Below are 22,419 nucleotides of genomic sequence, written 5' to 3' on the forward strand. Positions count from 1 at the left end.
GCAGCCAAGGACTCGAAATAATAAAATTTTGGAGTCCCATTTAACACGCTATGAATGAAGAGATGTAGGAATTAAAAAAAAACAAAACACTTGTAACCATCACAGTATAATTGGTTCAGAGAAGAATCATCAGTAGATGCTAAATTTAGGAGGACATTTAGGTGAGGAGCAGGATATTTGCTTGGTGTTAAAGCGTTTCCTAGCCGATTCCTTATGAGCAGCAAAGGGGAAACAAGCCAATGTACAGTGGAGAAATCAGACAGCACCTGGACCGAGGGGTCAAAATTAAAGGCAGTTGGAAATCGCAGGTGAGGGATGGTACCTACCTATGCACACGATGCCATCGCCAGTATAGCCTGCCTTGCACACACACACCCGGCTTCCTGGGGTGGTTCTTTTACAGACAGCCCTGCCAGAACAACCTCCATTGCTGATCTCACAGGTGTTGATTGCTATAGAAGAGAAAGATGACACAGAGCAGGGCAGGGGGAGGGGGGAAAATAGATGCGTTTTTACTTGAATCATTGAGAAATGGAAAATACTTCAAAACGGTAGCCACTGGATTAAATATGGATAGCTCAAAAGAATGCAAAGCACCAGATGTCATTGGTGAATTCTACCAAACATTTAATAAATGCCAAAATTTCACATACTCTTCTAAAAACTGAAAGAGGAGGAAAGACTTCTCAATTCATTCTGAGACCAGTATTACTCTGATACCAAAACCAGACAAAGCCATCACTACAAAAGAAAATGACAGACTGATATCCTTTATGAATATAGACACAAAAACCTCAAGAAAATACTTGCAAGTCAAATTCAGCAATATATAAATAGGATTATACACCATAACCAAGTGGGACTTATGTAGGAATACAAGATGGTTTAACATCCAAAAATCAATTAATGTAATATAGCACATCAGTAGAATTAAAGACAAAACATGATCATCTCAAAATGAGCAAAAGCATTTGTCAAAATTCGATACCATTAATAATGAAAACACTCAGCAGACTAGGAATAGAAGGGAACTTCCTTAACCTGATGAAGGACATTTTTCATTGATGAAAAACCCACCACTAAAATCATGTTTAATGATGAAAGACCAAATGCTTTCTCCCATGATCAGGAATAAGACAAGGTCTGCTTTTGCCACTTCCGTTCAATACTGTACTGAAGGTTCTGGCCAGGGCAATTAGGCAAGAAAGAAATAAAAGACATCCAGATTGGAAAAGAAGTAAAACCATTTCTATTTGCAGATGCCATGATCTTGCTATGGAAAATCCTGAGGAATCCACTAAAAACAATCAGAACTAATAAATGATCCTGTGTAGGACACAGGAACAGTAGGCAAAAATCAATTGTATTTCTGTACAGTAGCAATGAGCAAACTGAAAATGAAATGAAGAAAACAATTCCACTTACAATAGCATTAAAAGATGGACTCCATTTAACAAACTATAAAACACTGTGAAAACTACAAACATTGTTGAAAGAAATGAAAGATGACCTAAGTAATGGAAAGACATTCCATGTTCATTGATGGGAAGAATTAATATTGTTAAGAAGGCACTACTCCCCAGATCTGATCTACAGATTCAATGCAATCTCTGCCAAAATCCTGCCTGACTTCTTTGCATAAATTGACAAGATTATCCTAAAACTCATTTGTAAATTCAAAGGGCCCAGAATAGGCAAAACAATCTTGAAAAAGAAGGACCAGGTTGGAGGACTCACACTCCCTAATTTCAAAATTTACTACAAAGCTTCAGTAATAAAGGCAGTGTGGAACTGGCATAAGGATCTGTATGGAATTGAATTAAGAGTCCAGACATAAACCCATACATCTACGGTCAATTGATTTTCCACAAAGATGCCAAGATGTTATTTCAATGAGGGAAAGAATGATTTTTTCAACAAATGATACTGAGACAACTAGATATTCATATGGGAAAGAATGAATTTGGACTTCACAATATATACAAAAATTAATTCAAAGTGGATCAAAGACCTAGATCCATTTGGAGACCCAAGATGTGTGTTTGGGTCTTGGCTTGGCCTTCATTCACCGTGTGACTTTGGACAAACCACTCAATAAATAAGAACTTTGGGGTCCACCTATATAGGTTTACTTACAGGTTTGGATAATGTATATGAAAATGTTATAGAAATGTTGGTTGTTATATTATGTTCTCTGCTTTTGTTATTTTTCCCCAAAGCAGGGGGCAAGAGAAACATTACAGTTATTTGCCTTTCCAGCTGTTTTCACTGGCATGCTGTACACATCCTACTGCAGGGAACATCAGGGACAATCCCCAGGGTCAGATGGTCTAGAAAGCAAATTGGTGCGGTCATTGCCCAGCTCCACCACAATCTGCACTGAAGCCTGCCTGGACACAGTGCTAAGTGTTTCCATTTTCCTAGCACCAAATACGTGTTGGGCACCATGAGAGTATTAGCTCACATTTATTGAGTGCTCTGTGCCAGGGATGTTCTAAGCACTTCACAGGTATTATTTAATTCAGGTTATCATCCAACAATCCAGGGAGGGAGATTCTCTTATGAGCTACAACTTACAGATGACGACATGATGCAAAGAGCAGTCAGGCAACTTTCCCAAGGTGACACGAACTATAAGAACATAGATTCGAACCCAGGGAGTCTAACGCCGGGGCTGTTTTTAACAGCTGCCTCATTCTGTTGTTGTACATGGAGGGGTCATTTCATCCCCAAACTACTCTGCGAGGGGAGAGAGTTTTATGTTTACTTTACAAATGAGCTAAGGGGGCTCAGGGTAGTTTAGAGACCCACCCAAGGCTGTGTGGGGATTGGGGGGAAGAACCAGGGCTCAAGCCTCTTTCTATCCCACTCCGGAGTCCCCCCCACCCCTCCACACACAGGCCACATCCTAGGTCAGCCACATCAGTGGTTTTTAAAGCTCTCCAGATGATTCCAGTTGTGGCCAAGGCTCAGAGAAAAGAACAGGGGTGGTTGCCCCACACATTCCAAAACCAACACGCCCTATCCGTGAACAGGTGTCCTGCTCCCCGGGCACGATTGGCTGCCCTGTTACATCCAGTTCACCATCAATGGTTGGTAGCAGCTGCCCATTTAGTCTGCAGGAACACAGATCTCTCAAGAGCTCATGCTATTCTCCTGTCAGCAAATTCCTTCTTGACTTGCCTGTGCAGACCGTCCCGTTCCCTTGGAATCCTGCTGCGCATTTGCACGAGGCGGTGCCGTCCGGATTGAGAAGGCAGCTGCAACAGGAAAGGGCAAGTGGTGTTTGTAGAAAAACGCACAGCACCCCACCACGGGACTCACAACACCCCTTCATCCCTAGCATCCCAGCTCTTACCCCCATGAGGCACTCTGAGGTGCCGCCTAAGGCTGGGGAGGAGAGTCCATCCCTAGCATGGCCCTGCCACAAGCAGCTAAAACTGGAGTCATTTATCAGGCAAACTACAGAGTGTGTATATGTACGCATTGGCCCAAGGATAAGGAGGGTAGCTGCCCATCTTTAGAGAGCATCCTATGTGCTTGGAGCTGTGCTTCACACATTATTTTATGTAACCTACACAATATCCAATAGCCCTAACAGGTAGGTATTATCATTATTCCCATTTTACAGATGAGAAAACCAAGGCTTAGAGGCATTAAATAAGTGACTCAAGGTCACACAGTCAATGGAAATGATAGATGCTGATTTGAACTCAGGTCTAACTCCAGCTACTGGGCTCTTGATTAATTAACCCATTAAACCCCTCTGGGAGTTAGGAGTATGAAGTTCCATTATAAACAAGGAAGGCTTGGCTGTGAATTGCAAGTAAGGTTTGATGAAATTGAGGCCCACCGGGCTCCCTCTGCTTCTGTGAAAGGGTCCCTGTGGCTTGAATGGGGGTAACAATTGGCACTCTGCCAGCATGTCAGGTAACTCAGGTGGCAGCGTGTTCAAAAGGCTGGATCTGCAAGCTGATGGTGGCCTCATTTTTAGTTTCGTACTTAAATTAATCATAAATCCTCAGAAATGGTCTCAGGAAACTATTTCCCTAAAGATAGGGTCTGGGTGGACACATGCTACTAGGAAACCCCCCCCACCCCTTGCATTTTCTCTTTCTGACTGTTCTGATGAACCTAGGGGCAGGACAGGAATAAAGACACAGATGTAGAGAATGGACTTGAGGACACAGGGAGGGGGAAGGGTAAGCTGGGACGAAATGAGAGAGTGGTATGGACATATATACACTACCAAATGTAAAACAGATAGCTAGTGGGAAGCAGCCGCATAGCATAGCACAGGGAGATCAGCTCGGTGCTTTGTGACCACCTAGAGGGGTGGGATAGGGACAGTGGGAGGGAGACACAAGAGGGAGGGGATATGGGGATATATGTATGCTTATAGCTGATTCACTTTGTTATACAGCAGAAACTAACACACCATTGTAAAGCAATTATACTCCAATAAAGATGTTTAAAAAAAAAACAAAAAAAACCCCTTGCATCGCCTCCAAAGGAGGCCAAAGGGGACATACTTGGCACTGGTGTGGCAGGTCCCATTGCATTCATCTTTTGCGATCTCTGAAAAAGAGAACCAAATGCTGTGTCAGCCCTTCTTTACTAAATCTCACTCAAGAACTTTCTTTTAGTACTTGGTGCTAGGAAAAGATTTACTTCCTCACAAGTAACTGGTATGTATCACGTGAACTATGTAAAACTATGTGACCATGTAAATCTTTTTTTACCTTGGCTTCTAGGAAGATCAGAGCCAAATCTGAAGGTCAGATACACCAATGGAGTGTCTCCTGTGTGCCGGTCCCCATGCTAGGTGGTGAGGATGCACATCCCTCCCCGGGGCTTAATTTTCTATTTTATTTATACTTCCTATGTTCCTTATTCTTCCTAATTTTTCATCATTTTGTTACAGAGTGATATAAATAAGCAAATACCTAATTATAATTAATATGAAGTTGTTGTTGTTATTGTTTTGCATGTGCAGAAATAGTCCAGAGCCTGGCATGCAGCAGGTACTCACTACCTATTTGCCAAATTAGTTCCTAAATTTCCTGGAACAGCATTGTTTTTACCTTGGATGCCCAGCTAACAGATACTTCCTGGCAGGGGAAGATCCAGAAAGAAATTGTCAGAGATGAGGAAAAGGACCCACTGGGTTGGTTGCTCAGGCTAAGAGCTTTTGAGAAAGAAATCTCGTTAGGCCTGGCCAAGAGAAATCTCATTAGGCCTGGCCTGGTTGTATAGAAGGTCCTGAAACACAGAGCTGGCTGCGAAAGTGGTCTGTTTTGTGTCAGAGGGAACATTTACAGGCTCCAGTGGGCTAGAGTAGATGCAGTGCAATTCTGTGCCTTTATGTGTGCTTTTCCTTGAGCCTGGAAATCTCCTTCTCTCCATTCTCTATCTCTGAAATCCCAATCACCTTTTAGGTCCTCCTCTCTGAAATCTGCTCTAAACCTTTGAGCCAACTTCAGTTAATTGGTAGTGACTACATGGTGTGCTCTTTTGAAAAGGATGTGGCGCCCCTATCTGACCTCAGAGGAAGGAGTGCAATGATCGATGAATGATGTCTGACATGGCTTGGGAGTGGGGAGTTTGCATGCGAACAAAGAACAGGCTAGTCTGGTCTAGAGGCGCTTTACTCTGCACTCTCATATCGCAATTTTCTGAACACGATTGAACATTTATTTCCATTACTAGACTGAAGCCCCTTAAGCAGAGTGTGCAGTGGAGACCAGGCTGGAAAACTGGGTGAGTGCCAATTGGTGAACAGCTTTGTACCACACCTTGCTAAGGTGTGTCTCCTACAGGCAATGAAGTTTCTCCTACTGGAGGCTATGGAGAATCACAGCAGGTTGTCAGGTCCTGGGGAGGGTGGGTAACAGTGCTGCTATAGTCCAAATGTTTATGTCCCCCCCTCCCCAACCCACATTTTGAAACCTAATCTGCAATGTGCTGGTACTTGGAGGTCGGGCCTTAGAGAGGTGATTAGGTCATGAGGGTGGAATCCTCACAAACGAAATGAGTGCCCTTATAAAAGAGACCCTGGAGAGCTCCCTTGCCCCTTCTGCCATAACATGAGAAGACGGCCATCTGCAACCCAGAAGAGGGCCATCACTAGAACCCAACCATGCTGGCACCTTGATCCTGAACTTCTAGCCTCCAGAACTATGAGAAATAACTTTGTTGTTTATAAGCCACCCAATCTATGGTGCTTTGTTATAGTAGCCAGAACAGACTAAGGTATCTACGTTTTAGAAAGTTCTGTCTGGCAGCAATGTGGAGTATGGAACGGAGGGAAATAGGACAGGAGGCAAAGAGATGAATCACAAGGCTGCTGGTGAGAGGAGCAGCAGGAGGACGGGCGTGAAAACTTGTCACAGCCTCTAGACTGTTCCCTGTCCCTTTAAATGCGGTTGGTCCTCCCATACACCATGCTCCTATAAGCATATAAATGACAGTCAAGGGTAAATCCCCAGATTATCCCTGGCTGCCGCTTATGTCTTGATCTAGGGATTCCCCCAGGCTGTCTCTAGGGATTCCCCCAGGCTGTCTTCCTGTTTATGTGACCCTGTTGCTTCCTGCTTCCCTCTCCCAGGCCCTCTGAACCCTGGCTCCACACACCAGCATTTGATATCTGCTCTAGGATGTCTTTTTGGCTCGAGACCACTCACACTTCTGACTTTAGCTTTTCCACAAAATCTGAGTTCTCTTGATTTTAACATCACCTGGAGCTTTGGGCAAAGACACTCCTTCTGACAACCTCACATCCCTGGAGCCCTCATTGGGCTGGCAGGCACCTGTGACTCCTCCCCAGCCCCTGCCCCAGGTGAGAGGGACTCTCTGATACCTGCTTCCAGGGGTATTCTCTCCAACCCAGTGTCAGGATGATCTTTGTAAAATGCAGATCTCATCACATTGCCGCCCTGCTCAAAACCCTTGAATGGCTTCCTGTTGGCTTCGGCAGAAGGTCCACCGTCCTTAGCCTTTCACGAGCTGACTCCTGCCTACACCTCTAGCCTGTTCTCATTCCACTTTCCTCATTGCCTCTACATCCCTCCCATTCATTCTGCAGTCCTTTGGTCCTGTAGATGTGCAGAACCTTCCCACATCTTTGGGCTGTGCCACGAGCTTCTTTCTGCCTGAAATTCTCTCCCCTCTCATCACTCTCATGGGGGCACATTAGGAACCATCAGTGCAGTGTGGGGGGCTGGGGAAAACGAGCCTGCTCAGACCCTACTGGGGGGAAAATAAATTGATACAGTTTCTGGAGGACAACTTGGCAGTAAGCAGCAAACCTTTCCCCCAAACTTCCAACTTCTAACTCACCATCCCAAGGAATTTAACCAAATAAATTAATAAGACAAATTCAAATATATATATGAATATATATACGAATATATATATGAATGAGATACTCATTGCAGCATTGTTTATGATAGCAGAAAATTGATTTTAAGAGGCATGGTACAATCAGATAATGGGATATTGTATAGAAATTAAGAAAAATGATATTTATCTATATTTATTCACATGAAAAGATACTGATTATATATATTGTGAAGTGAAAGAGTAGGTTACAAAACTGTGTGAAGAGTACAGTCCCATACACACATTTATATACCTAGAACAAGGCTGGAAGGCCAATACAAAATACTAATGATAGTTTTTTCCCTGTCTTGGGAGGATGAGTAATTTTTATTTTCTTTTTAATGCTTTTCTTTATTTTACAATCTTTTTGGCTGCAAGTAGGAATTACCTTATTGCCAAAGGAAGAAATAAAGATGCCATTTCTATTTTAGAAGGAGAAAAACATGTAGCTGCTGAGAAGTGAGGCTAAGAACAGATCATAAGTACCGAAAGGCTGGCTCTTACCATCGTCACATTTCACTCCTCGCCAGCCCACGTCGCAGTCGCAGGAGCCGTCACCCACGGGTCCTTGATTGCATCTCCCATGGACACAAGTACACGCTAAGTGGAAAAACACCCACACATTGTCAGACCTCTGACCCGTGTTCAACAATTCACTTTACATTTAATACTAAGGTTCACTTCAGTGCACGTAATTCTACTGCCTGGTTCTAGATGATCGTTGTCGCTAATGGGTTTGGGGGGTGGATTCCCAGGAAGGGCGGGGGCATAGGAGGGGGCTAACAGGTGAATCAGGTCATGCTTCAACAAAGACCACCGTCTGGGGACCGTGTAGCACTGTGGGGCAGTGACCCAAGCAGTGTGAGAGTGTTTTGGCTGAGGTTATCTGAGGAATTGAGGTTATCTGAGGAATCATGGTTATGCGGGACCCATTTGGGACAGAGCCATGTTTGTTCCCTAAGAGTAGACTTCAGAGAGAAGCCCACTCGGTTCCTATAAAGCCGGTGTGGCACCACCTTCTTTGACAACATAGAAATGCCGATTCCTTTGTTACGCAGCAACATTGTGAGCCTCTTTGAGAACTGGATGAAAGTTAAAGGATGCCTTCCTCAGAAAAAAGCATTCAGCCTTGGGGGTGTGCTGGACCCCCTGAGGGTCATCTATGGATCCTAGGTTAGGAAATCCTGCATGAACGCAAGCAGATAATTCTTCCATATAACACAGAAAAAAATCACCACTATAATGCCAATTATATATTATACGGCCCAATTATAATGATTCAATTATATAGTGATTTTGTTTGGCTTGGACTAGCTGTTGAGAAAACAGCAATAGCCAGGTCAAATACGTAGTTTTTAATACAAAGTAGAAAAAATGCTTCGTTTTCCCATCATGGATTAGGAAACCCCTTCTCCCACATCAATCAGCCCTCTCATAGGTGTGTGTCCCTGGGCACAAGAAAGTCAGGGTGAGAGAATGCAGATGACTCGGCTAAAACAGATCATGATTTTTGTGGAAACAACGTAAAGCATGTGGCTGGCAGAGGATGAATCAATAGAGTGACCTTCACGTAAAGGACATGATTCAAGAACAAAGCTTTGGAGGGAAGCGGGGTGTGCATTCAAATCTCATCAGGTGTGACCTTGGGGGAAGTCATTCAACCTCTTTGCCTTAAGTCCTCATTTGTAAAACGGGGATACGAATACTCAACTATACATGGTTCCTGTATGGATTAAATGAGATAATGTGCACAGATCTGCTTTTCAAACTATCAAGCAATGTCCAAAACAGAGCATACCCACAGAGGACCAGCACACGCAGGCAAATACAGAAACGTGGGTGGGTTGGAGAATGTCAGTGAGCAGATCGGGGAGGGTTGATAAGTCCAGGTTAGTAACTGAAAATGTTTGGAATCACTGCCCATTGCAAATTACACAACACAGAAGTTCCTGTAATTCACATGAGAATGGGGGGGATTCCAGTCTGCCCTGGAGACCGGCTGGTGAGGGAGCACGTGCCGAATCACTCTTTTCTTCTGCATTTCCGGCTGGTTTCCGGCAGCCTGCCTGGGTCGGGGAGGGTGCGCACCTTGGTCGCAGTGGATGCCGTACTTGCCCTCCGTGCAGGTCTCACAGGCTGTCCCACTGAAGCCCTCTCCACACACACACATGCCCGTGCCGTTGACTCCGTCCAAGCAGATCCCGTTCCCAAAGCAGACATTCTCGGCTTTTCCTGGGCAGGGCTGGCACTGGGGGCCAAAGTAGCCCGCACAGCATTCTCTCGTCTGAAACAGAAGGACCAGGCTGGGCTTGGACAAGGCCACACTTCCATCCTTTGGTTTTGTCCAGCCATGGTGTGGACATCCTGCAGGTGGGACTGGATGTGTGTCCGTAGCTTTGACCCCTCATGGGGGGGTTGGGAGGGATGGGGAGAGCAGCCCCCGAGAACCAGGTGAGGCTATGCAATCTCCAGGCGTGCCAGGAGCAGCGTGGAGGCTTCTGCCGAGGAGGCAGGAAGGAGGGGAAGGAAAAAGGCAAGCAGGAGGAGAGGATGAAGAAAAGCGAGAAAGAAGGAGGGGCAGCAGGAACAAAGTAAAAATAATGCAAGTGATTCCAGAGGGGCCCTCGCCATCCCCAAACCTGGCACCTTTGCGTTGTGTGTTATTTCATCTGGTACTGAAGGTTGGGAGGTGGGTGAGACCTTTGACATTCTATAAATGACTCTCTTTTAGTTCAGGGAAGCCCTGCAGGATATCTGCTTGCTTGCGCCTGCCTTTATTCTTGAGTGCATTAAAACACAACATCTCCTGCAGCTGCAAGCTCCACAACTTAAGGGCCAAATCACCTGCCTCTGCAGGATAGGCAGAGGCTGTGTCTAGTCTTCTGCGAAAGAAGCAGGACAGGACATTATAAAGAATTTTCCTGCAGATTCCAAAGTAACAGATCAGAGGTGCCTAGCTCTGGGGTCCTGCTTTCTAAATAACCAGGTGCACCTGTTCTTTCCCTGGAGAGCTGCCCATTTCCTGTCTCTTTCACTCACGGGGCATTTCCCCTGTTGTGAGAACAGGGAGATCCTCTTAGCCTCTCAGTCCCTCTATTTCTTCATCATGCAACAGAATACTGCAGCTTTCACCAATGTGCTGACTTGCAGGGCTGTCCTGAATTTTAGAGCTACCGCTACTACTTTGAATGACAGTGGTAATGAAGATAATAAGGAGGAAGGGGAGGTGGCAGAAAGAATACATGCAAAGGGGGACTTCCCTGGTGGTACAGTGGTTAAGAATCCACCTGCCAATGCAGGGGACATAGGTTTGATCCCTGGTCCGGGAAGATCCCACATGCCGTGGAGCAACTAAGCCCGTGCGTCACAACTACTGAGCCCGCGTGCCACAACTACTGAAGCCCGCATGCCTAGAGCCCGTGCTCCGCAACAAGAGAAGCCACCACAATGAGAACCTGCACACTGCAAACGAAGAGTAGCCCCCGCTCGCTGCAACTAGAGAAAGCCTGTGTGCATCAACGAACACCCAACGCGGCCAAAAAAAAAAAGAATACATGGAAAGGCACTTTGAAAAGTATAACACATGATTACATTTCTCAATGCTGCTGCAATAGTTAGAAGGCTTATTAAATCATTATACTCACAATGACAGTTTTCACACACTTTGGCTGGCACCCAATGAACAGGGATCGCTTGCCCATGAAATAAATGGTATAGAGACATTTCTTCGTCTCTGCACCCTATGAAATAATAATGATCGTATCAGCTTTTCAGTTAGAACAAAGCTTTCCAATCTCTAAAAGCAAGTAGGTGGGTGATACATTGCTGTCTCTCTAACTGAAATGTTCTGGAAAAGGAGGGGGTTGTCTTCTTTGAGCTGTTTCATAAGAAAGAAGATGCAAAATCACAATGTTGGCTGCCAGAATACCAGGTGGCAAAATTCAGATAATTATCCCTTAAGGTAGTACTCTGTAAAAAGAACTTTTCTTTAGAAGACTAGCTCAAGTTAGGAAGAATCACAGAGTCAATCAGATAAAAACATCCTTCCAACATTCCACATTGAGATGAGGCTTGGTTTCTGTTTATTTATTGGTTGATATCCTGCCTTGGTCTGAGACAAGATTAAGGCTGCTTACAAAGATTTATAATATACAAGATTAAATGCAAACTCAAGTAAGAAGAGTCAGCATTGTTAGTTATAAATTACTATTATGCAACGGAAGGTACTTGAGAGTTGATTCTTTGTAATGGTTGGAGTATCATCAGAGCTAGCTTTTGCAATAAACAGCAATAAGCAATATAGATGGGTAGTTAATTCAAAGACATGTCTACCTCCCCCCAGGTCTGTCATGTGTTTCTTAGAGAAAGTTAGTTGTAACTTCAACTGTAGAGGGAATCAGGAAGGTGGGACTCCTCCAGGTTGGATACCGAGTTGGATATGGAGTTTGCCTCCTTTGATAAGCTTTCTTGCTCCTGTCCTTAACCAGCTACTGGAATATGAAAGATGTAGAAAGTGAAAAATCCCTTCCTGCACTGGGTGTTGGTTGAGAGAACCCCTGTTTCTATTTATGTATTAATTAAATTTTTGCTTTGGTTCAAAAAAAAATGGATTTAAGACTTTAGAAAGATGCATATAAGGTAAGAAGGTAAGATTAAACTAAAATCAAGTGAAGGAATGAAGGCAGTGAAATGAGTTGTGCTTGAGACTCATTTTCTAATTTGGACCTCCCTGGGATCCAGAAACACTTTTATCAAAGCAGACAAAATACTTACTAGTGGTTTAGTTCCAAACGGGCAGATCGGCTGCTGGGGACACTTCCCACACTTTCCCTTAGTAAAACACAACCAAAGTGAGTATCTCATGGTTATTATTTTTAGTGCAAAATGAGGCTACAAATATTTTCCAGACATGGAGCTGGAGGTTTTAGGCTATAAAACTGAAAACCAGAAGCTCGTCTGGTCAACCTCTTTAGTGTCCTTTGAGACAAACACTTCAACTACTTTGGGTCGTGGACACGGGAGCGTCACTTTCTCTACTATACACTTCAGATGCTCATAATCTTGTAACCTGTGAGGGGGGGTCTTAACTCACTTAAATCCTAATTCCTTTAGCAACAACTCTCATTTATTGAAAACCCACTACTTAGTGAATTGGGCCGGATTCTGAGACTAAAGGATGCATCACGCGCAGCGCCCAGCCATGGGGTCCGCGTGGAGATAATATTCACTATCATAAAAAAAAGAGCACAAGTTAAGAATGACAGTCATTTTTAAGTGCAGCCTGTTCCTAAAACAGGAGGAGACCAATGTGACTAGTTCTTAACTCGGCACCTACTGGACGGTATTGTGTGGTCGTTCACAGTTCTGGCTCTGGGGCCAGACTGCCTGGATTTGAACGCCTTCTCTGCCACTTGCTAGCTCTGTGAAACTGCGTGTGTTACTCAACCTCTCTGGGGCTCATTTTTCCCCATCTGAAAAATGGGCGGAGTAATAGTACCTACGTTGAAGGGTGTTGTGAGGGTTACCTGAGTTAATACATGTAGAATGTTTAGAGCAGTGCCTGGCACATAAAAAGTGCCCAGTGAATGTCAGCAGTTATTACTATTACTGAGAGACCCTACACCATCTCATGGAGTAAAAAGTCTCCATTACTGCATCCTATATTATACTGAAATGATCCATTCCCATATTGTCTCTCCTGCTAGACCAGGCTTGGCCAAAACCTGTCATGGGTGCACCATACCGCCCCCCCCCACCCCCGCCGCCTATGCTGGGTGTGGCACATTTTCCCTTTGAGGAAGGCCGGTGGCTCCAGAAGCCTCCTCCCTCCTCAACATAACCCTCCAGGCAGCATTTCAAGGCACTAGACTGTGAGCCCACTGAGGGCAGGGGTCATGTCTTATTTATTTTTGTGGAGCCACAGCCAAGTATGCTCCTTGGCATTTAGAGATGTTCATGCAGTGTTTTTTGCACTGAACTGAGATACTCTGATAGATGAGTCCTATGCTCAAAATTATAAAAAATAAGCCAACACTCTTTAGCTCATCATTGGCCTCGGATAGAACTTACTCGTAGGATAGTAGTGTCATTAATATCACATCTATTCTTCTGAATTTCCAGAACTTTCCCCAAGCCATGGATCACTCCCTTGTCAGTGGCTATATTGGTGTAGTTTATCGGAGCCTCATTTACGTAGAGCTGTGAACAGAGGGTTAACTGTTAAGTTTTTACTAGAGTGATTTTAAGGGAAATAAGGACGATGGGGATTGGAGGATACCAATATGACAACGGCCTAGGAGATATTCCAAAATTCACCTGGCAGGTAGCACAGTGTAGTGGAGAGAGCTCTGCCCTAGGAGAGGGGAGTCTGAGTGACAGTCCTGCATCTGGCACCTTCCAGCTGTGTGACCTTGGGCCAGTTGCTTTTCCTCTGTGAATCTCAATTTCCCCTTTTGAAAAGGCAGAGGTTGTTCTAGATAATCTCCACCCTTCAAATGATCGGTTTTTATTGTTTAAAAAATTCTGAGTCATGATCGTTATGTTAGTGCCCCTGATAAAATGGCTCCACGGATGATGGATGTGCTTGGCTGTCCTGGTTATTGGTGGTCCAGGAGGCGTGGATGCCTTCCAAAGCCAAGACATGGAGAACGAAACTCAGCGTCCTTTTAGCATATCTCTACTTCCTGGTTAATTTGCAAGCACCCCTAAGTAAGGCTAAGTGACTGTTATATAAGAATAAAAATAAGTAGCATATTTGAGTGTTTTAGAGTTTGTAAAAAGTGTTCCACCAGATAGCATCACTTCCCAGTGTAAGGAGACTGCTCAGAGGTCTGCATTACCATACCATGTGTCCCTTGGGGCTTCTTCAGAGTTCATGGTATGTTTGTATTGTCTTTGCCTAGTGTGTCCGTAAGCGTCCAAGACATGGGAACTAAATTTCTAAATGTTGCCAAATTAAATTCAACTTTGAGTTGTAACTTGTTTTGTTTTGATTTTTTTAAATGGGAGCATACCTTAATGATTGCTTAGCAAAATAAGTAAAGCCATTAATTCATTCATTAATATAACTAATATAACTGAAAACAAATGGTTGTCTGAAAAATTGGGAGGTGGTGTGGATGTGTGCGGGGTGTGTAGCAGGGCCGAGGTTGGGAGAAGAGGGAATTCTTTATTGTACTAAACAGATGTCAACTTCATATCTCATAAGGGTTTAAAAATGATTAACATCTCCCAAACTCCCCACTGCATCAAGATTAAAATGACTCTACTAAGTGTTTAAATCTGAACTTCCACTGAATGTTAAAGTTCCTGATGATTTACTTGGAGTCAAGTGAATTTCCACTGGATGTTGGGATAAATCATGGCTGAGGTCCACAGAAGTGGTCCAGAGTCTGTGCAGACTTGGAAAAGAAGCAGGGGGCCTTACTTATGGTGTCAAACGGTGATTGCAAAACAAATTTGTAGAATTCCAAGATGCTGAGCTATTTTAAAATATCAAAATGGCAGAACTTCGGATGCTGTAATACTGTTAATTTGGCATTAGAAAAAGTCTGAATCATTTTTATTGTGAGATGTATTTGAAGAATTACGGGTTGCATTAAAATTTTGATCTGAACACAAGTTTACTCATTTAGAGACCATTTTTCTACATCTTCTTTGTCCTAAGAGTAAATGAGTTATCAACAAAAGCAAAACCTCTATTGTAAGATTGAACTATTTGTTTATTGTAAGATAAAGCCTCTATTGTAGAAAGGAAGAAAAAAAAAAAAGCTCTAGATCAAAGACTTTCCAAACACATGAAAAATAAATGTGACAGAATCAAAACTGATTCAACTAACTGCACTGGAATATTTATTTCTACATGATGAAATAAAAGATGACATAGATTAAAAACAGAAACAAAAATGTAAGGTCTTTATCAACAAAAATTGCCTTACCTGGAAAAAAAAGAAACTGTATTTAAAAGGATCTCCTCAAAATTATTACACAATAGGTAAGATTATTTATAGGAGTCAGAGGGAAATATTTGGAGTTAGATTATTCCCTAAGTAATGAAGAACCATGAAGACTTTTTTTTTTTTTAACCCGAGCATGTTAAAAGAAAAACTGTACACAAAATTCACTTGTACTTCAATGATGATAACACTGAGAAAATTATTTTCAAAACTGCACTTTTTTACAGGGACCAATTAATATTATTACTTAAAAATTTGCAATTAAACTTTCTTTAATATAGTGTTTAGTTTATCCTAATCATTCATTTTTATTAATTTTTCTTACGAGAATGTATACTAGAGTTACATAGTGAATTTCTTGTTGAATTTTCAGATTGATTGATGTTTGAAGTAGGTACAAAGAATTTTATATTGAAATACTTAAAATATGTATTTAGTCTCAATTCTTTCTACGAATTCTAAACAATTTAAGTACTTAGGGGTTGTGTGAGATTAATACTGGAATACTGGTATGGGGGTCAGTTGGTCCTAGGTCTGCAGTCTGTATGATCAAGCAATGATAATAATGTTTATTCATTTAGCTGCTGAAGTCACGAGGCTCCTTATACCCAGTGCCACTTCCTGTGGGTCAGGTTTTGCTGCTGGGTTCCCTTCTATCTTGGAGGTGGCTTGGGGGCTGTCTGTTTGTTAGGAATCAGAACTGAAGGGCACCTGTGACTGCTGGGATTCAATCCCCTCATCAGCCAGGCCACACTGATGATTTGGTAACAGGGAAGGGGAAGGGGAGCTTCCGAGTCTGGCTGAGTCATTACTTTACGGTGAAACACAGACAACTGTTCCTGTAGAGAAGGCTTAGGAAGTGCTGGGGAGATTATGCAACGCAAAAGTGATGACGGACACGGAGCTAGGACACCCACCCGTGGGTTTTAAGGGAAAGGATCGCACCTGGTCATTGCGGAGGAAGAAGCCAAGGAGGGAGGAGAAGCCCAGCATCGTCTCCCGGTGCATGCCGTTGTGCAAGTCATTCTTCAGCAGTTTCTCCTCCAAGACCACGTGATACTTGAGTACGTCCTCTTCCTGGACAACACACAGAAGGGAAAGTTAACCCACAAATCAGCCGGTCCCCGGGCACTTACTGGGCTGCCCTGATGTCCAGGCACCGTGGGGTTTAAGAGCAATAGCTTGTTGAACTGGAAGTTTTGCCCGAGGCATCAGGGCACGGTAGATAATAAATACTAAACCCGAGACAGATCACCTTGGGGAACTTGCAGACTTTCCATGTAGGATGGTCAAGAACTCATTACGGGACCCTAAAACCCGGAGTGAGGGCAGAAAAGGTTGGGGGGGGATTTTAAAGTTGATTTATTTGGTGAGAACAGCTGTGAAGAGAGTCCCCACACCCCAGCCTGCCTTTCACCTCAGGGGTCATGAGAGGAGGCTCAATGGGATATTTCAAAGGGCTTGATCTGTGTCCTCTGCAGACAGGGTAGCCTGTGGGGTGTCACTCAGGCCTGAGCAATCTTGTGCCAGGGACTGCTGGCAGGTTGACCCCCAGCGGAGGGGGCAGGCTGTCACCGCACTGAGACAGGCCTGCACTCCCAGCACTGACATGGGACAAGAGAGTACAGGTGTCCTGTGGACCAGAGGGTTGGCCGTGTCTGAGAGAGCTGGTGCCTTAGGTCCTATCCTAGATGGCTTTCTGGAAGGGCAGACAGGCCTCCCCAAGGGAAAGGCTGGAGGTGGCCTCTGGATGCTGAGGGTCCACTGAGAAAAAAAAGTGGCTGTAGGAAGAGATGCAAGCACACAGGTGGGGGGAACTGCAGTCAGAGACCACCAGGGATGGGTGGGGTCTCCAAAGAACCCATCAGAGAGCGAGAGAGCGAGAGCGAGAGAGCAATGGCATCTCAAGACGGTACCAGTTAGATAAGAACTTCCTGCCCTCTTAACATCTCTTCCCGACCATCAACAGGTCCTAACTGCAAACCCGGTGAGACCAAAACTGAATTCAGTGAGATCAGGAAAGGAAATAGAAGCGTCATATGGGGAAGGAGAGACGGTGAATTATTGTCTCAGCTCCAAACCACCCTCTGCACTGTTTCTGTGGTGGGGCTGGGACCACAACCCACACTTCTCCTCTGCCAGGTCTCCTGTTTGGCTCCGCCAGTGGAAAGTGCTCGAGGGAGACTGTGAGGCCTGTTAGAGGGATCTCCTCTTCCTGCATGCTTCCTGGTCCTGGGGGCATCACCCCAGCTGCACTTCATCGCCCTGCCAGTGGCAGCTGGATCCAAGTGGCAGAGGCCTGTCACTCCCAGACTGGCCTAATCATGTCCCCCTCCCCCTAAGACGCCAGCACCAGCTGGGCAATGGCATCTCCAAGACGCCTGGGTCTTGGACCCCCAGGGACCCTCCTCCAATGTCAGAGCCACAAGCAGAATGGCACCCCGTCCTCAGAGATCTGCGTTACAGCTCTTCCAGGCTCCTCCATGTTTCTAACTTTTAGTTGTTCCGACCTCTTTCCTCTGTTCTCCCAGCCTTTGGGGTTATAGATGCTTCTATGCTATCTCTTTTTTACCTTTCAATTATATTTATATAACTTCATACCCAATAAACAATTCATAATATTGAATTCTCTCTGGTACGGTTTCTGTCTCCTGATGGACCTTGATTTTTTATTTTTTTTAGCAATAATTTTTACCTTTCCATACTGATTTTTTTCATGGAAAGGCATTTTATTTTAAATATAGCAGTGTGTACATATCAATCCCGAACTCCCAATCTATCCCTCCTGCCACCCTCTGAGGGACCTTGATTGATTCAAAGACCAAAACCCCTCCTCTAGTTTCCTGTCTGGACAAAGCCCAGCATGGAGCAGTGAGGAAAGAAGATTTAATTCTAAATCCAATTCAAAATGTTGATTTTTTACAAGGAGCTGGATTTTTTTTTTTTTTTTTTTAACTTAATTGAGACTGTGTTTGTGACTTACAGTGATGATAGGACTTTCTGGGGAAGCAGAAAGGCTGCGGGATTGCCTGAGGGTTTATCCCAGGGCAGGAGAAGAATATTCCCCACTGAACAGGTTCAAAGGGCTGGGGGAGGGCTGTGGGTGAGGAGACACAGTAAAGAGGATTTCCCCTTCCATCCCAGGAGTCCTGCTTGCTCAACATGGCAGTTACAAAAGTCTAACACACCGTTCCTCCCTTCACAGGGTTTTCATCCAATTGGAGGGCTAAGACACACCCGCCTGAAAAGACAGTTCCTTATACCAGGTGTGTAAGTGCTGAAGGGCGTACTAATGGTCTGAATTCAGAGGCAGGAGAGATTTTCTGCAGCTCAGGGGCCAGAGCCAGCTTGTCTGAGGAGGTGAGACTGGACTTGAAGAATGGGTATATGTATAGATGATTCACTTTGTTATAAAGCAGAAACTAACACACCATTGTAAAGCAATTATACTCCAATAAAGATGTTAAAAAAAAAAAAAAGAATGGGTGGGGAGGATTCAGGAGGCATCGGAAGGAGGAAGGGCAGCCTTCCTGATTGAGGGGGCGGGGGGGTGTGTGTGTGTGTTTGTGTGTGTAGATAGGAGCAAGGGCACTGAACATGCCTTTGCTTTCTTTAGGGTCTGTATGACATCACTCTGGTTAGACCACATGGTATCTGCAGAGAATGGATGGGAGACAGCAGTGGGCCCAAGGGTGGCTTAGCGGGACTTCAATTATCAGCCCCCGTCTCCTTAGCATCCTCATCTCAGTCACCTTATATAAAGAGAGAAGTGAAAACAGCGTGCTTGCTGTGCAATTACAGCTTTAAACTTGTCCTCCCACTATGGGGCTGGGTGCGGGGCACCCCTGGGATCCTTCTAAATGGAAATTCTGGTGCCAGCACTGAATAGAAGGTAATCGTGGCCAGTTTATGGAGACCCTAAGAACCTGGGGAGGTAGCTTGGACTTAGTCATTCAGGAAATAGAGATCCACCCAAGGGTTTTGAGCCAGAGAGTGACAGGATTGGAGCTTTTTATTATTTCACAAAGTCTTTTGACAAGTTCTGACTGTTCAGCCCCAAATGTTAGGAATCAGGGAAGACAGAGACGGGGAGAATAGAAGGAAGACAGAGACAGTGAACTCCCCCTAGGTCCCAGCTGCTGACAGCTCACTGCATGGGACCAGGGAGAAGCCAGGGAGGGGAGGAGGGGTGGCCATGAAGATGTTTCCAGGTTCCTGGGATGCCCGCATCCTTGTGTATGTGAGCCTGAGTGTGTGCTTCCAGGGGTACAAACTAAATACATGAGTAGCTCTGGCTTGGGGGAGGTTCGGGTATGAGAGAGTCTCTGCTCAAGTTTATGTTAAATATCTGGATATCGACAAAGAAGTTTTGATGAAAGAGTGAAATGGTATATGGTTGATGGACTGAAAAATCTTAAGTGTTTGAATTTCCAGGAAATAATTTCCCAGGTTATTATTGCTGATACTACCAGAGTTGTGACCTTCTTCTCCCGGAAGTAACTCTCAATGGCGTCGTTGTTTGGAGCAAACACCGTGTAAGTGTCAGCAGCCTCGATCGAACTTGCCAGATTATGTTGCTGTGATGGAAAGAGACAGGAGCGCGTGAGGGACTTCTGTTCCCAGGTAACCCGAGCAGAGGGTCATGCAGAGAACGTGGTACTTGCAATGATGTAGCCCCGGAAGATGGAATAGTCAGGCATCTGGTCCAGCCGGGTGAGTAGGTTTGGTAAGGAGCCAGTTAGACCTCTTTGGGGAACCAGAACCTGGGAAAGGAAGCCCCAAAATTCTGTTAGCCTGCATTGGTAGGACTTGCTGCTCTCTAGTACATAGGTTCATGTCACATAACAATATGTGATCATGAAGCCTCTGCAAATAGAGAACAAGGTACCTTTTCCTTTGATCGTCTGCAAGACCAAATAGTGGTGCGTAGTTTGGGAAGTGAAGTGGGTTGGACTTCAGCCCTACTCCACCACCAGACCAGGTACCTCTAGGCAGGGAACAACCTGCACAACTGTTCATGGTGGCCCTAACAAAGGGGGCCACAGTGTCCAATGGACAGGTAGAAAAGGAGTTCCTTAACGAGCCACTGCAACCCAGAGGCTAAGCAGTGAACTTGAATCAGTTGACATGCATCCATGGATCTTTGTGTCCACATAAACTTCTTCCTCAATCCAGTTACCTAGCCATGAGGACCCTCAGTGGTCTCCTTTGAGAAGTGAGGAGAATGGCACATACTTTCTTAGGGTTGTTATAAAAATCAGATGAGATAATGCAATACATGACACTTGGCACAATGCCTGGCACTTAGAGGGCTGTCAATCATTCCAATATTACTGCACACAAGGTGAGGTGGTAATGCTGATGAGGGACAGAGAAAAGATGCAGCTCCACCCCTCCGGGACATGCCATCATATGGGGGTTCACGACCTATTCCATAAAGAACTATCAAAACAAGGGGGCACAGTTATGCCAAATGAGTTCTATACTGAGAAATCCCACGGGATTTCAGAGGAAGGAAAAGGGAATAAAAATGACATTTATTGAGGTCTCCCTAGGCAGCAGACAGTGAGAGAGGAGGTGTTGTTTAATCCTCGTAGGGAAGAAAAATGGGGCTCAGAGAGGTTATGTAACTTGCCCAAGGTTACACAGTTAGTTAAGTGCCTGAACGAGATGCTTCATGATTCTAGAACTTACCCTCTTGACACTATGTCAGCCTCGGTGATATGGGCTGCAGGGATCAGGGATGGCTTCACAGAGGAGGTGGGACTCGAACTGGCCCCCGTGATAATAACGCTCAGTACAGGACATGGGTTGAGGTGCCATTTTACTAATGAGGTTGTGTTCATCAAAAATGTAAATGAGAAGAAGAGGTAATTTTACACTTAAAAAAAAAAATTTTTTTTTAGTACTTTGAAAAGCCAGTATTGGAGAAGAAAAATACTCTTGGTAAGTAATATTGCTTTCTGATAAATGAAGCCATAAGCCCAGTATAGTTCCCTGCAAATGACCTATCACTTGCTCAAAAAATAGTGTATTTTTTAATGCCTCTTGGTGATACAAGAGAATTGCAAGGTCTTTGCAAAGTGTTGCACTCAGAAGTCTTATAAGAAGCCTCTCTTTTCTGAACAGAAAGAGTTAACGTGTTCTGTAACTTGAAATAAAAAAGTATGTAAGTGCCAAGTGAGAATAATTTTAGTTAAAATGCAATTAGTTAATTGTCTTTTCTAATCTTCCGCTTTTCAAAATTTCCCAATATACCCTAAATTCTAACTTTAATTTTAAATGAAGATATTAATATAGTAACTGAAAATTATAGGATAGCTTAAAAGCTCGTTTCCCGTTAAACTTTTTTTTTTCTATGTCATACCTTTGAATACTGTTGAATTGCATCTTAGAAGAAAATAAAAATTCTACAATACCCTTCCTACCCTTTTCCATTTTTTTTTCTAGGGCACAATAATGCAGAGGGGAGAGGACCAGTGATACATAGCCAGTTGCCTCTCCTCCAGTTCTTGATTATATCTAATCTGGGCGTATGGACTTCCCAAAGTCCATACTAAGGTTCCCATGTACCTTGTAAGATGTTCTGATAACTAACAAATATGATATATGTGGCCACACATTATACAGGACCCATTGCAGGATATAGGCTGAGTATATAGTAACTGAGTCTTACTGAATGAGTAGAGCCTCTAAATGGTTTTAAAATAAAAATAATGAAGCACAATACAGGTTATTTGTATATTAAGGCTAAGTATTTTTTCTCCAAAAAGATACTGCACAGGAGGATAAATAACAAAAGGAGAAGAGATTCAACATGTGTGGGAGGAGGCGATTTTGTACCTTGTTTATGATGTGTATCACTCCATTTGTGGCTGCATTGTCACCATCAATTACGGACGCTCCTTCGATTGTGATATTCTGTAAACGCACCACAGTGAGAAGGTGAGTCCCTATAGAGTACACCCAAGGATTGAATTATTTCTGGGTTTCCCACTTTTGAGTAGTAGTGACCTTCTCACTTTTGGACCATGACACAAAGTCAGAAATATTTTTAAATTGTGAGCCTTTTGACATTACACAC

General features: G+C 44.0%; 1 protein-coding gene across 1 annotated transcript in view; it reads right to left on the bottom strand.

The window, feature by feature from the left end:
• The window catches only part of STAB2 (stabilin 2), a 157,826-nt gene that overhangs the window by 43,386 nt on the left and 92,021 nt on the right, over positions 1 to 22,419 (bottom strand). Inside the window, exons 31-42 of the mRNA XM_061206574.1 lie at positions 22,179 to 22,256; positions 20,000 to 20,098; positions 19,805 to 19,912; positions 16,281 to 16,412; positions 13,450 to 13,578; positions 12,154 to 12,210; positions 11,025 to 11,120; positions 9,469 to 9,664; positions 7,885 to 7,980; positions 4,533 to 4,578; positions 3,184 to 3,260; positions 327 to 452 (exon numbers count right to left, since the gene is read on the bottom strand). Of these exons, the coding sequence (XP_061062557.1) occupies positions 327 to 452; positions 3,184 to 3,260; positions 4,533 to 4,578; positions 7,885 to 7,980; positions 9,469 to 9,664; positions 11,025 to 11,120; positions 12,154 to 12,210; positions 13,450 to 13,578; positions 16,281 to 16,412; positions 19,805 to 19,912; positions 20,000 to 20,098; positions 22,179 to 22,256 (1,240 nt within the window). The remainder of the gene's footprint in view (positions 1 to 326; positions 453 to 3,183; positions 3,261 to 4,532; positions 4,579 to 7,884; positions 7,981 to 9,468; positions 9,665 to 11,024; positions 11,121 to 12,153; positions 12,211 to 13,449; positions 13,579 to 16,280; positions 16,413 to 19,804; positions 19,913 to 19,999; positions 20,099 to 22,178; positions 22,257 to 22,419) is intronic.

This window comes from Eubalaena glacialis, chromosome 11, assembly GCF_028564815.1.
Source record: "Eubalaena glacialis isolate mEubGla1 chromosome 11, mEubGla1.1.hap2.+ XY, whole genome shotgun sequence".
Lineage (NCBI taxonomy): Eukaryota > Metazoa > Chordata > Mammalia > Artiodactyla > Balaenidae > Eubalaena > Eubalaena glacialis.